The 15,376-nt window shown below is 41.2% G+C and overlaps 1 protein-coding gene across 1 annotated transcript in view; it reads right to left on the reverse strand.

The window, feature by feature from the left end:
- Positions 1-6,851: 6,851 nt before the first annotated feature.
- Positions 6,852-15,376, reverse strand: part of ZNF407 (zinc finger protein 407) — a 364,381-nt gene continuing 355,856 nt past the window's right edge. The window contains exon 8 of the mRNA XM_063130500.1: positions 6,852-9,331. Within this exon, the coding sequence (XP_062986570.1) occupies positions 7,974-9,331 (1,358 nt within the window). The 3' untranslated portion in view covers positions 6,852-7,973. The remainder of the gene's footprint in view (positions 9,332-15,376) is intronic.

The raw sequence follows: 15,376 nt of genomic DNA on the forward strand, positions 1-15,376 counted from the left end.
TTTTGCTTCCATAGCTCCTGGGTTCCATTGCGTTTGCAAAGATCTCTTTGTACCAGATGCATTTTACATCTGCAGGTGACATGCATCTGAACGCTCTTAGTGAATTGCTTCAGTGTTTGTGCATAATGGGGGAAGAGGGACTGAGGACAAATGCAAAAGAAAGGCACCTGGCACAGTCATTTGGCTCCTACATGCTGAAGATGTTAAGGTAACTACAAACACAGCAGCGGGATTAAGAAGGGAGTTCCTTGGAAAGGAACTGCAGGATATTAATAGAGAAGGATCATCACATATCCATGTGATTGTACTTCTGAAAATGATTTCCGTTACTCTAAGGCTGCAGTCCTATGCATACCTACCTGGGACTAAGTCCTATTCAACACAATGGGACTTCGTTTTAGGAAGCAAGAAAAGGCTTGGGCTGCAACTGAGTTTAACTGAGGGCAGAACTGGATGTTATAATATTCTCATGTGGCTGCCACATACACCACTAGCTTCATGGGCAGCTTCCTCCAACTATCTAGTTCAGGGGTGTTGAACCCCCCCTCAGCCCGAGGGCCAAGTTCAATTTTGGAGAAGCTCTCAGGGGCCACATTCCAAAAGGGGAAGGGCCCAAATACCCAAAATGTCAGCATATTTTAGCTTAAAGCTCTTACTGTCAGCAACAAAGCCTCAGGAGAAGCATTTTAGTCATTTTTCCCCATTTATTATATGGTCACAGACCCAATGAAAAACAGTGGCAGACATCATTAAGATTGTAGTCCCCATTTAGTCTAGTCCCCACTTGGCCATGGAAGCTCACTGGGTGACTTTGCGGCAGTCACAGACTCTCAGCACAACCTACCTCACAGGGTTGCTGTGAGGATAAAACAAAGAGGAGGAGGATTATGTATGCCACCTTGGGTTCCTTGGAGGAAGAAAAGGCATATAAATGTAATTAATTAATTAATTAATAAGATGTTAACCTTTTTCAATGGTGGTGATGGGGGAATGTGCAAAAGCCAGGAAACCACTCAACTGCCAACGGTTAGGGGTGGAAGGGGGCATGGCCATCTTGGGAACCCCAGGAGTGCTGGAATGGGACCATAGTACTGAGGTTCAACGCCCTGATCTAGGCCAGATCTACACCAAGCAGAATATAACACTATGAAAGCCGTTTGAAAACGGTATATGGAATGCTTGATGGGCCCCAACAGTTGTCAGCGTCCTTCAATACCATTACAAAGCAGTACTGTAGATCCTGCTCTAGTTAGTACAACTTGCCTTCTTTGTTGGCACCATTATGCTGAGTGGTCCCTTCCCTCAGATAGTGACAGCTAATGCTGACAAGTGGAGATGGAGAAATTCTCAGTAGACTGGCCCTCCCACTTTGCTTCCTGGAGCCACACACACGCAAGCGGCTGTAGAATTAGACACTTCAATGATTCTCTGGTTGGAAACAAAATGTGGCTGCTGGCACTTTGTTTCTGAAGTGGAGGAGTTCCTGGCAAGGTTGCTTCATGGTTGGCACAATACAGCCCCATTCCTGTGCCTTTGCTTCACTCAGTGCTGCTCTGGGCCCAGCACAGGCCAGGGAGAAAGAAGGAACGTTCTCTTGTTTTCTCCTTGAAGCGTGCTGGACCACAGGGGATGAGGAGAGAGGGAGCCACTTGCAGAGCAGCTCCAACAGAGGCTCTTGCTAGCCTCTGCCCTGCCAGCCTCAGTGTTCTCGAAAACTGTGCGGACAGAGAAAAAGGAATTGTTGGGGACAGCCCTGGATCCCGGAGTCACTTCTAGGGTAAGTGTGGACATTCCCTAGCGCAGGGATGAGAAACATGTGTCCTTCCAGCTGTTTTAGCCTACAACTCCCATCAGTCCTAGCCAGCACAGCCGATGATGAAGGATGTTGGAGTCATAGGCCAAAACATCTGGAGGGCCACAAGTTGCCCACCTTGCCCTAGAAGACTACTGAAAGGGATTCACAAATGCAGGACCTCCTATGGTAGTTCTTTAACACCTTCTCCAACCACATGGAATATTGTGGTAGTGAGAGTGGGTGACTATAGGGCGAGAGGGATGTGATGCTGTTTGTCCCAGGCACTTCTCCCCTTCAGCTGGAATGCAACCCTGGATATGCAGAGCACAATGGAAGTTGACAACTGACCTTTTCTATGTATGACTAGCAAAATTATTGCATTATGATGAATGGAATATGGAGGGGAAACGTGTGTGTGTGTGGGGGGGACACACATGTTACAGCCACTAACGGGTCTGTGATATCACACTCAGAAGGGAAAGAATGGCTACAGGTGCATTCCTATACCCATTTATCTGGGAGTAAGCCATATTGAACTCAATGGAACTTACTTCTGAGGAGATATGTATAGGATTGCACTGTTAAGTATTTGGCTTGTTGGAAGCTACATATTAGTCAGAAATGATTAGTTTGTGCTCCTCACTTAATTCCATCCAACTGTAACCAAGTATGGAGCTCCTGTCCAGACTCTGCCATATCCTGATATTTTACATGTTTCTAGAATATATTATCAGTGCAACCCTGTGCAAGTTTAGTCAGAAGTCTGTGCACTGAGGAATGTAGCACAATTCCCTTTTATTGGAGATGCTCATTAACTTAACGTAACATTTTGTAATTCTGTTTTTTTTAAAACACTGTCTACCCTTGTTTTGTTTTTTCATCAAACGTTTGCTTCCGATAAATCGATTTATTTCAGGGACCTATTATCCGTGGCTGTGATGAAAGAAAACAGCAACAGAAAGTGTTTAACTCCTATTCCCACTATAATGTTGGCTTTCCATGTCACCTGCAAAAGAAACCAACCGCATGCTTGTACCTGGCTTATGCACAGATCGTGAGGAGTAAAGCTGTCTGGGTACACTAATTGCAAACCACTGAAAATAACAACACGAGTTATTTTCAGAATATGAAGCATCTAAGGTGTCCGTGCATGTCCGTGTGTGTGTGTCCCAGCAACGTGGATTATTGTGAAGAACCCCTTCCAGCAAACAGCCTCCACCACTTGTAGATCAGCCCGAGCCCCTCCCCTTGCAAATTGTTCTGTCTTGGTGCCCTTTCTTTCTCTCCAATTATAAAGCAGCGCCAGGTTTTCTCATCAGCCATCTCCATGTCTTCAAATGGCTTTTCAGTGTCAGACCTATCAGGAAATTAACTCATCATGCAGTGACAGCTGCTAATTTTTCCCCCTTACATGTCAGATGGATCGCCTGCTGAAGCTAATAATGAATCACCAATCCCTGATTAGAAGGTGCTTCCGAAACGTATAACTGCCGTCTGAGCTAACTTTTTTCTTCATATAAAATGATATCACCCTAGAGGAGCAGAAAACGAATTGTATTCTTCAACAAGACGGAGCAGAGGTAAGCTGTTTAAAGTGAGCCATGTGCTATTTGAAATTATGGGCTAATATTGCACTGTAAAATAAGGGGGTGAACATTGCACTTTTCTTTTCACCAAATGAATGACCCTTTTCCATTGCGTAATGTATTCACTAGAACGAACTGTGCCTCAGAGTTCAGGATGAGTGTTTCTCTTCTGGGTTCTCTATGAGTTTTGCTTAGGAAACACACCTGACAGAGAATACTGAGGGAAAAGTTGTTTTGTTGGGGTCTAACTTGTTTCTCTAACTTGCTGAATCTTCTGCGTTTGTCTTGCCAGTGGCTCAAAACCCGCAGCTCTTGGTCCCTGATGCTGTTCTAAAGTGGGAGACAGTTCAGATGCAATCTTGGGCCAGCCTTAGGCAGGAGAGTTCATTGTGAAGAACTCCCCAACACGATTGCGCCTGCAAACATAACAAATACATCTCTTGAAGGACCGTGCCATCAACCCACTGATGTTGTGAAGGCAGCATTTATAAATGACAACAACGCTCGCAGCTCTGTTCACAACCCACATATGCATACCTCTTGGTACATCAGGTCTTGGCTCTGGTTCATCTCATTGCCATGGTGAACAGCTGCTGGTTGGGGACAGAATAGCATTTAGCTTTGGGCTTTTTGTTTTGCGTTTTTGCTAAAATAAATTTCTTTAAAAGAATTTACTTTCAAGGTACATTTCTTGCAAAATATGGCAGGAGACACTTACCTGGAAGGTTTATGTTTCACTGGGAAAGGCTGCAGCTACTTGCCAGATTGCTTTCCATCCCGTCCCTCACTTAGTAAAGTTTTTAAAAGAGAGAGAGAGATGTTATTAGCGCCGGCCGGCCTAGGAGTCATGCCCCCCCTCACCTGGAACAGAGGGACTGGCTGCAATGAAGGAAAATGCACTGTACATATGCAGTTACTCTCTTTGTATGTGCAGAGATGATAATGCACATTAACATTTTCCTCGGTCTGGTTCTATGCCATGCCTTTTGAAACAGGTTTTAGAGCAGTTCACATTAACTCCTAGATGGTCCAGTTCATAGTAATGGAAGGAATTCTACCCTGGGAATGCCAGGGTAGAATTACCCAGGGTAGAATTACCCGGAATAGACATAATAACAATAGTAAATAATAATTTGATTACTTCTGCAAATAAGTAGCTTCCTTATCCCATTCTTATACAGCATAACACAACTGAGAAACATGTTAAGAATAGGATTGGGGCTTACCTGCACCAACATTAAACTGTACCCCAGAGTTTAAGGTTACTGAGTGTATGTGTTAAACTTCTAGCCTGCATCATCCCAAGACAAACATGGCAGAGATGTTGCCTTAATAGGGACATTGTATTCTTGTGTCCTTGAAGAATGTCTCACTGAAATGCACGGGGCATTTTAAGCAAGTACATTTTCCAGTACCATTTAGACATTTGCGTCTCTTTTTTTGCTTCCTCAAGATTGGTGCTGTCCCCTTTTTTTTTCTTTGAAAAGGGGATGGAACAGCAGGAGAGATGTCTGCTGTTTCTTGCATTCTCCATCCCAAGTGCCTAAATGAGAAAAAAAGTATCTCCCCAGAGAACTCTGCATATGCAAAAAGAATTCAGGGGGTGGGGCACAGGGCAGAGTTGGTAGTGAGGACAAATCCAGAGTTGGTAGTGAGGACTGGTGAGCCAAGTGTTGTTGTTGTTGTTGTGAATTTCTGATAAAAAATAATAATCTATGAACTCATGCCACTATCTGGGACTCTAGGACCTTGGTGGCATCAGCAGGAATTCCAACTGCTGCGATTAGCACAGTGTGTGAGGCTTCTTGATTGGCCCGGCCTGGTATAGGCCCTGGAAGCCCAGCTTTCAGTCCTTGCCCAGCTGGGAACTGGCTGGTGTACTTCACGCTCCAGCTACTGACTTTTTCCAGCTTAACTCTCTAGCTAGAGTAGCTGGCTTCCAGGGGAACACCCCTTTCATGTATAGACTTAGGTATGGCCACTTCATGGTATGCCCTGATAGCCACACTTGTGGAAACAGGTATCATGGAAATGAGACACAAACATGGCAGGAAACACAGTAGTATATTTTGTTATGGAGAGGAAATGGGAATCCCTTCTCACACACATACACCTCCACCACCTCTGCTGACAGAGATAAAGTGTGGAGGCTAAGGACCAGGTTGCTGGTTCATGAACTAACTGGAGCCCAAAAGCCGTATGTTTAGTCCAGGAGCACGCTGAAGGGCAGACCTTGTTCTGAGCTTGGTGGCAGCAGCAAACAGGATATGCTCCAAGGCAAAAGGGAGAAGTCTCATTAATCTGGGTTTCCAGAGAATCCTTCTCAGAGCTTCCAAGCCGGTGAACACTTCCTGCAATCTCCCCCACCCTTTATGCAAAGGTCTGCTCTTTTCATTGTGCATACAATGTGATTGCTGGTTTGACACTGCAGGCTACACTGGTTTTATGAAGGATTAAATGCCACCTGAGACATATTTATCCTAAATAAATCACAAATGGTAAACTGCAGCATGTCAATGTCAACACCCTGTACTGCAGCGGAAAGGTTAGCCATACAGGACTGAGCATAGCTAAGAATTAGCATCCAAGCCACAAGACCAGAGGGCTCCAGTTAACAGGCAAAATGATCAAGAAGAAATCTTTTCAATGAAAAACATCCCTTTGAGCATCTGTGAGAATCTTGCAGAGGGCCATCATTTTATAAAGGTCACTTTTATCCTGATAACAAACGGGAGTTGATCCTGTCACCGTCTGCTGAAGACAGTGTTTAAGAAGAAGTGAGCAGGCTGTCACTTTTAAGAAGGATGAGCAAGTCAAAATTGGCTAATTACGAATCTCAGTGTCTTTCTTGAAATTGTATTCCCCCCTTTTTTTAGCTGATCTGCCACATCTAACCTGGAAAATAAAAACAACAACAAAGTATCTGCCATCCTGAGAAGCACATTTTCTAGACAGCACCTTTGGAAATAGATGCTTAAGTAGTTAATTCTAGAGGAATCTACTGCATCCTGTCTTCTCTATATTTGGAAATCTGAAATATGTGTATTCTGCCTGGTTGATAGTGTTACCCTTTGCACCATAACAAATTAAACAAGTGCATTTAAGAAATCCAACTCCTATGTTCTTTTTCTCTCCCACCAGCCAACCAAAGGGGCAGAAGTATGTTAGACAAGGGATGTACAAGTTGTGATCCATCAGCCATATATGGTGACCCTCCCCCCACCGCCGGGTTTGATGAATCTACTTTTTTCTACTTTTTTGACTGGAAAAACAAGGGAGTTTTCTCAAAGACCTAGCAGCTCACAATTTGTGCAGGTCTGTGATGGACTTTGCTTAATGCCAGGTTCATGTATTGATTGACAGTGCAATCCTTTAGATGTCAACTAAGAAGTAAATCCCATTGAATGTAATTGCACTCACTCCCAGGTAAGCAGGTATAAGATGGCAGCCTGATATTAAAAAAGACAATATTCCTTTTAATGCTATCATTTTATTGGAAAGAACCAAAAAACACCCCCCATCCATATTGTAGCTTACATTGGTTAGGGAAAACAGAAGCACTTGGATCAGAAAACTGTTTCTTTTCAACAGGCACTTACATTGAACAATCAGAACTTATCCACAACTAGTAATCACCATTCTGATCCAGAAAGAAATGCCAGGTCAACTCTCTTCCACTTGTTAAGGTCAATGGCAGAATTTTATGTGTAGAAAAACAACTCATCTAATGTTCCCAAAAGACCTTCACAAAATGAACTGTAGAATGATATACAGTATATGTGGAGCACAATTAGTTTTTTTAAAAACAAACAAACAAACAAACAAACATTGCATGAATATTTCAAATGAAGAAATTGTTTATATAAAATTAAGTTGAGGTTACAGGCATTAAGGCCTTTCTGAATCAACAGGTTATTTCCACAGAGATTTTAATTAGGGTTCTGCTTGACATTCAGTGGAAAGTAAAGAAAGGCAACTTAAACACATGTCATGAAATTATTTCATTGGGAACATTTGATTTTAAGTAGGAATAAGTGGGTTGTGTCTATAAAAGTTCAGAATGTTTGGTCAGTCTGTGAATGTAAAAACTATTGTGTCTGTGTCTGTAGAATACAATTTTATCTACAAATTGTATATGTGTGTCTCACCTAGGTGATATGGGTGCATGTATAGTTGGTTTGCTCCCTATATGCAAATCCAGTTTAACATAATTAATCACAAAAAAGACAAACATAACACTAGAAAGTCACGATATAATGAACTGGTGATAAACAAAATAGCCCAAACTAATGAAGAGAATTAAATCGATATCTTTAGTGGCTGTACCTATGCCCATTTTGATTTTATTTTGTAAATCTTTCAATGTTTGTAATTTGGTCTGACCACTATTCATCTAAGACTAGGAGAATTCCGTTCCTGTTTAGTGCTCTGAGCTGCTGATACTAACTTCAAGCAGGATGTGTTGAACACCTAGATGGAGGAATTCCATTCAAGAATGCTTCACAAATTAAAAATGAAATATAATATCTCCAAGTGTCCGATGTTTAACCTTGCCTGTTGTTATCCTTATTAGGCAGAGTTCTTTCATGTTTTTATAGTTCACTGCTATCTCTTTGGCCCTGAATAATAGCTGTTTGTGAACCATCTTCTGTATAAATGACCATACTAGATAGGTGTTCACCATTTCCATTAGAGGATACATTATTGGAATTTATAACAGTGCCAGCCTGCAAAATCTCTTGAGGCTCATCTGTCTCTATCACGGTATGTGAATATACTCCAGACTCATCCTCCATTTCCTGTGGTATTCCTGTTACAATGTAATGGGTTGCACCCTCAGGGAAGTTGCTGTTAGAATCCTGAGCCATGGCTTGAGCAAGTTCCTCCGTGACAATGATCTGTGAAATTTCTCCATCAGACCCAATCAAGTCCATGTGTTCACTCTGGACACGCAGGGTATGGCTGCCAGCTTCTTGCATTATTATCTGAGAGCCTTCACGAGCCACCATATGTACAGTTCCTTCTTCATTCAAAATAACCTGAGTGACACTTTCTTTCATTAGCTGGTCTGCTGCAGCCTTATCGCACACAGCAAACTGGAGCATTCCTTCAACCATCTTCTTGAAGGTGACCTGAGCTCTCTCCTGAGATGCAATTCTGGTAGATGGGTGCACAACTTGAGTTACTACTTCCATGGGTTCTCTCTCTTCCTCAGTTCCTTGAATGTCATGGAACATATGCGTTCCTTGGGTTGTGCCGTCATTAGAAATAATGTCTGCTTCTGGATTTGACCTTTGCAATGTTTCTTTGTGATGAAGCCGTGTCCTCTCCAGGTGTTCTGCTTTGTTTTCTGCTTCACCAAGTTCTGTTACGGCACAAAGCAAGGCATCTAGTGCAGAGGCAGACTCAGGTGGGTGTACTCTAGTAACCTCAGATGGATCTAATATTTCCTGTCTCATTATCTGTTGCACCATGGCATTACTGTGGTCTGAAGCTGTCGCTATGGAAACCGCATCTTCAATATCAGTTCCTCCTAGTGGGCCTTCAACCACCACCACTTGTGTTTTCCCATCTGGCAGTTGTTCAGTGAGTATTTGTCCTGGAATCATGCTGCTTACATGAGAGCCATTTTGACTTGTAGTTATAATTTGTCCGTCTTCAGTAATGTGGACGACCCTTGCCACTTGGCCAGCCATTGCCAATGTCTGAAGGGTGGCTGCTGCGGTTTCCTCCACTGAGGCATCAATTGAAAAATCACTGTCATACCCTTGGATAATAATGACCTGTTGAACTTGCTCAGGGGATTGTGGATGTCTCCTGCCACCATGAAGGAGCTTCTCATTAATTGGAGAAATTTCATCAAGGGCTGGTGTGGAAAAAGGGCTGGTGGTTTCCACAAATGTAGCTCCCTGACCCTTCAGTCGACATTCGTAGGACTTCGAAACTATGCCTAAAAAGAAAAAGAAAAAATTATTTATTTATTTATTTATTTATTTATTACATTTTTATACCGCCCAATAGCCGAAGCTCTCTGGGCGGTTCACAAATATGATTAAAACATGTCAAAACAGTTAAAACAGTTCAATAAGTCAAAAGATTAACTATGCAAGGAGATCTAAATGGCAAATTATCATTAATAAGCATTATTCTCAATTTAAGTTCAGGTCCAAATAAATACTATGTTAGCATTTGCAAAGTGAATGCCCACATATACAAGATGAAAGAAAATTTGATTCATTCTCAGAATCCAATGGAAAAGAAGATATAGTCTCTAGTGTTGGAAAATAGAAAAAGGTTTTTATTTTTTGCTACATATATCTTCAATCTTTAAAAACTGTATTGCTGTAAAAGGACTTAAGGTATAAAAAGCTCGACGTTTCGGATCTCCCGATCCTTCTTCAGGAGCTTCTGAAACAAAATAACATCCATGAAACACAAGTCCAAATACAGTAAGCTAAAACAGCTAAATGCAGCAGTTTTTTCGTTCTTTCTCTGCTGTAGACGTTCTTATGTTTAACACACCTGCTCAACTGTTATCAGTTGTAGCAAAAAATAAAACCCTTTTTCTATTTTCCAACACTAGAGACTATATCTTCTTTTCCATTGGATTTGCATAGTGTTTTTCCCCCTCATTCTCAGAATAACATAAGAGATTTTTCCAACAGTGGCCTGGATAAAGCAGCTGCATAAAGCAGCTTCTGCAGTCCCCTTTGCTCCCCTCCCCTAGGACCTCTATGCCCTCTATGCGCTCCATTTCCAAGTGCAAAGACATTGCCATCACGGCGAGAACTACGTGGACTATGATGGGGCGAGAAGAGCGGTCTCTGGGCTCTGAGGTTGGAACCCTGGTTCCGACCTTGGTTCCCAGAAACCAAAGAATCCTATGGCCCTCTAGACAATGTCTAGAGGGCCATAGGATTGCTCCCTCTGTTGTTTTAGTGATTTGTGGTATTTCATTGCTAATTGTTTTTAGCTGCTTTAAATCGCTTAAATTTTTTGTATGTTTTAATTTTTGTTATAAAATGCCCAGAGTCTTTTCTAAGAAAGGTGTCTAAAACATTGTGGTGATGATGCCGATGCCAATAATAATAATAATAATAATAATAATAATAATGGCTTAGAATTGCATCCCAAGTTACTTTTTCATTGGATCTGGCACAGGGGAGCTGGTGAATCTGTGTGGCAGGCTCCTAGGTTGGACTTGAGAGTCTCAGCTTCTCTCACTCACAGTAGTAGCAAAATCAGTCAATCAGTAATTTAATCTGCAATTAATGTTTTGCATTATAAATAGCACCAATTAATTGATTAAAGCCTGAGCTTAAAAACAACTGTAAAATCCTGCTGCTAACTGAGAGTTACCAGCTGCGACTTTGAACTTGCACAATAGGCAACTATGTACTGTAAGATCATTTTCAGAGAAAAGCAGAAGTGCACTTTCAAGCTGCAGTCATCTAATAAGAATAATAAACAGTTTAGTAAAGGTTGTACTACACACAGGAATGAACTGCTGCCACGGTTTCATTTAGCATATGAGCACTCCTTGCCTCATGAATCATGCATTCCACAATCACTGATCTCTATGGCCCATTTTACTAAAAGTGATTATCTTCCGCCTGTACAACGTGTAACTGTGAGCAGGCCCTCTGAGATGTAGGGAAGTTAGACCATACCCTGCCACAGCTATCATGTATGAGTGCCACAGGGAAGTCACAGTATGTCTTGGGAGATAATCCTGATTCTCTCTTCCATCCACACATATAGCATGATTGACCTAGCACTCACTGATTAATTAAATTCTCACAAGGAAAAGCTATAGGGAAGCACATGATGGTGTCAGTGTCCTTTTATAATTGCGTTTATGTCTCTCTCTCTCTCTGGGCGTGAGCATACTCAAGGCACCCACCTTAGAAAAAGAGTAGAAAATAGAAAATCAACACAAAGGGGCAATTAAGAAAATATTCCGAACTCATCCACGTTTCATACCAGTATTGGTGTAATTAATTCTCCCAGGAGTCCGGCTTTGTTGACATGATGTAAAATGAGTCATGCAATGATATGGTCTCAAATCAAAACACCATCACAAATCCTATTTTTAAGTAGCTATCCATCAAAATAATGCCCCAGATCAAAATCGTACAATTGAGACACACAATGTGATATTCAGGAAGTGGACCAGAATGGAGTATGAAGGGAAGAAGATCAAGAAATACATTCCTTTCCTTAGCTTCTGAGGTAAGTGCTGCATCTGTGAATTTATGCATCTCCAGTCTTTACTCGGCAATTGAATGGGAAGTCTCCTGGGGGCTGAGTTATCCTGTAAATTCCTTGCAGCACTGATAATTATGCCATTCTGACTGCTTGCTTAATCTATTTGAATCCAGAGGTGAGTTAAGCCACTTCCTGACCATTAAAGTAAACTACATGGGTAAATACTGCTGTCACTAAAGGGGTGTGATGAAGCTTAACTACACCAACATCTTAACCTCGGCTCAGTGCAACCCCAGCTATTCCATCACAGTTCATAAATGCGATTGCAGGTCCATCTTTTGATTCAGCAATTTAATAACTTCGAGTGCTGTCAGTAGTGCTTTGAAAAATGGATCCTATAAAATGTAACAGCCTCAATCAGATTGTAAAAGATTCACCCACTGAAGATTCTTCCATTTCAACTATAATGAATTAATGTTGAGCTGTGTAGAAGTTCAAGTGTCAGTTAAACTAATGGGAATCTGTACTGTAAGTTTAAATTTTAACTGGACCAAAAATTTATTGGGAACATCAACTTCAATTTTAGTGATCTTCATGGTAAATGTAATATGTGGAATTGAATGGATTTCCTTTGTTTTGAGAGGAGGGATTCTAATAGAAGAAATATGCAATTTTCAAGGTGTGTTTTGAGGGTTAGTTATGGCAAAGCATATTTTTAACGTTCCTAGTCAACACATTTATATTATTTTTATATTAGTTATAAACATCACCATCCCATATGCAACCTGAGGTGAAGCTGTACAGCTAAAGTCATATATATATATATATATATATATATATATATATATATATATATATATTTGGGGCAGTGCTCTTGGGGAGAAGGGAAGAATGCAGAGAATATTTACCATGCCAAATAAAGAACTAAAATGCAAAACTGTATTAATAATATAAAGCTGTACCTGCTGCTGATGGCCTGTCATTACAAAGTGAAAATGAACAGAAATACATTTAAAACTGACAAAATACAATGATGCAAGAAAGCTATCCGGGGGGGGGGGGAGAAAGAACCCCATAGAGGTGTTTCATATCTACGGGCACCATGATCACAGAACTGGTTTCTTTCCAAGATTTCTGTATTTTCAACAGATCCCTTATTTATCAACTGGCATTTTTAACTATTCTTATTTTTAAAATGGAAAATGTCAAATATTTGGGGATATTAAATCTATATTTGCACATTCTATTCATTTTTAAAGGCCACCTACTCAGCAAAATGGGACTACACAATATGCTTTGTTGTGTAATGTGATTCACGAGGAGTACTGACGGGGTTCAGCTTGGCTGTGTTTTTGAACCCGGGGACTGACTGCTTTCTGTGGTGTGTCTGCATTATTTTTTGTTACAGTCTTCATTCCCTTGTCCCCCCCCACCCTCCAAGAATAAATACCTTATTCTTTTGTTAAGCTCACATTTAATTAAAATGTACAGGATTTGTGCAGTGAACTCGAATGAAACAAATAAAACAAGGGCCCCCTCTCTTGAAGGCATACGTTGTGAATGAAAAATGTCATTACAGACTAAAATTTTTTGCAGTAAACAGGGCCTACAGAGGGAAGTTTCCCCTGTAATGACATCCATAAAATACACAAATGGCACTTTTAGTACCATCCTGAATATGGCATTTTCTGTGCTCTACACACAATCTAAATGGTTTGATCATAGAGCATAATACTCCATTGGGTTTATAGAACAATCAATGTTCCATAAAATGATGTATTTATCCAATAGTAGGCTCAGCAGTTACTGGTGTATGACATTGTAGGACACTGGCTTTGTACTGTTCAGCTGCACACATGCTGGCTGTAAAACTTATCTAACACTACTTCAACAACTTCATCTCATCTGTGTCAAGTAATTTGTTGAAGCCTCAGCTTGGCTTAAAAAAAAACTTGTAATAAAAATTCATAGAATTTTCAAGAGAATGAAAGCTGATGACAATAGAAAGGTCACATTGTGTCTCCACTAAAGGGGTCAAGGGTCATTTGCAGTTCTAAAACAGAAAGTAGATTTCATGCATCGTGTAGCAGATAAAGATGGCATTAAAAAGACGCGTCTCCAAAAGTAATGCATAACATGTCAGGAAAGTCTGGGTTAATGCAATATTGCAGGTAAACCTTGGTGATTGCATCCAACACCACCAGCACCCCCGCCCTCTTAACAGGCAAACATTTGGATGAAGACTAACATGCTCGTCAAAATAAAATCAAGGAAATTGATTACTAGGTGTTAGATGATATATGGATATATTTTTTTTCCTGTTTTGGTGATCTTGTCTATTCTAAACAGGCATTTCTCTACGATTTTATCTGGTGGGCAAAGTGAAGCCATCATTAAAATAATGCCATTCCACTACTCTACATTTATTAAAACTATGAAAAAGTTGTCTATAAAATTAAACAATTTCATATAGCATGGCGATGTTTCAGTACAACTGAAATAATAGTGTTTAGATTTTCCTTTGCCCAAGGCTCCCAGAAAAAAACCAGTGCCAGGACTCAAGTAGGATGGCCAATTATCTCCCTTTTTCTCAGTTACTGAAATAGAAACAGCTGACTTACCCTCCCTCCCCATCTGTAAAGCCTATGGCCAAAAGGAGATAGGGGTCTAAAATCTGTAGCTGATATGCTGGCTATCATCGCCAGTGAAATGAAATGGGAATCCTACCCTGTGGCTGGATGGTAAGTGAGAGGAACATCCAAAGGATTGTAAATCTCACAGGTGATTATTGATGCTTTTTAATCACGTACGACTCATATGACCCCTTACTGACTTTTGTCACTCTGGTTTTCATTGCCTCCAAAGTAGCTTCCACACCTATCTGGGCACATGGAAAGATTTCCTCTTGCATAGTTTGGCTTCTTGACATGTTCATAAAACATGGAAGCAAGGGACAAGGGGTCAGGCATCACTTCTAGGACAGCAAATCTCAAGGAGGGAATCTTCACACCAGATGGACATAGGTGCAATCATGGAGGCAGCAGAAACCATGTCTTACTTCTACCCTGAGGCAACTGTGAGAAGAGGTCAAGCAAAAGCAGCTCTCTTACTTTGCCTGTTGTGGGTCCAATTCATTCATGCAGCCCCCCCCCCCCCCGCTTGAATGTGAAGACTCTTCCACTGATTGTGTAAAACAGCTCCCCCATGAGGTTGTGCCAATTTAATTATATCCCATGAACAGAGATGAATCATCTGTGAACCAGACATTAAAGAGACAATGTCCTGGTGGTGGAGCTGCTAATACAACAGTATCTAGCACACGTACCTCAAATCCTACATTCAGAGGGCAAGGCAGATGACATTGGACAATTTTCTTGGCAGAATTAATATTTCCATACTTGGATTACTTTTTCTCATAGTGTACAATTCACATAGAACTCTGAAAGGCTAGTAGAGATTACCAGCCATGCCAGCATGAGAAAGGATCTCAACACCAAGGCCAAACTGGAAGCCATGCAACCCTATGTTGTTTGTGTGCTCCAAAGAACGTAAACACCGCTTTGTAACAATCTGAGATGCACTTGGATCCTGTTTGTATGAAACAGTTCTTGCTATACTGTCAGGGGTACAGAGACACTCAAGAGCCTCACATTTTGAGTAACAGTTAGCATGCACATGTGAACACCAGCTAGTGAAGGAGGGAAAGAGAGTACCATTGCGCCCTATGCCCGTCTCTGTACCATGTGTGCTATATCCACGGAAATAAACTGTGCCCTTAATAGGTTTA

This window comes from Elgaria multicarinata, chromosome 7 (genome assembly GCF_023053635.1).
Source record: "Elgaria multicarinata webbii isolate HBS135686 ecotype San Diego chromosome 7, rElgMul1.1.pri, whole genome shotgun sequence".
Lineage (NCBI taxonomy): Eukaryota > Metazoa > Chordata > Lepidosauria > Squamata > Anguidae > Elgaria > Elgaria multicarinata.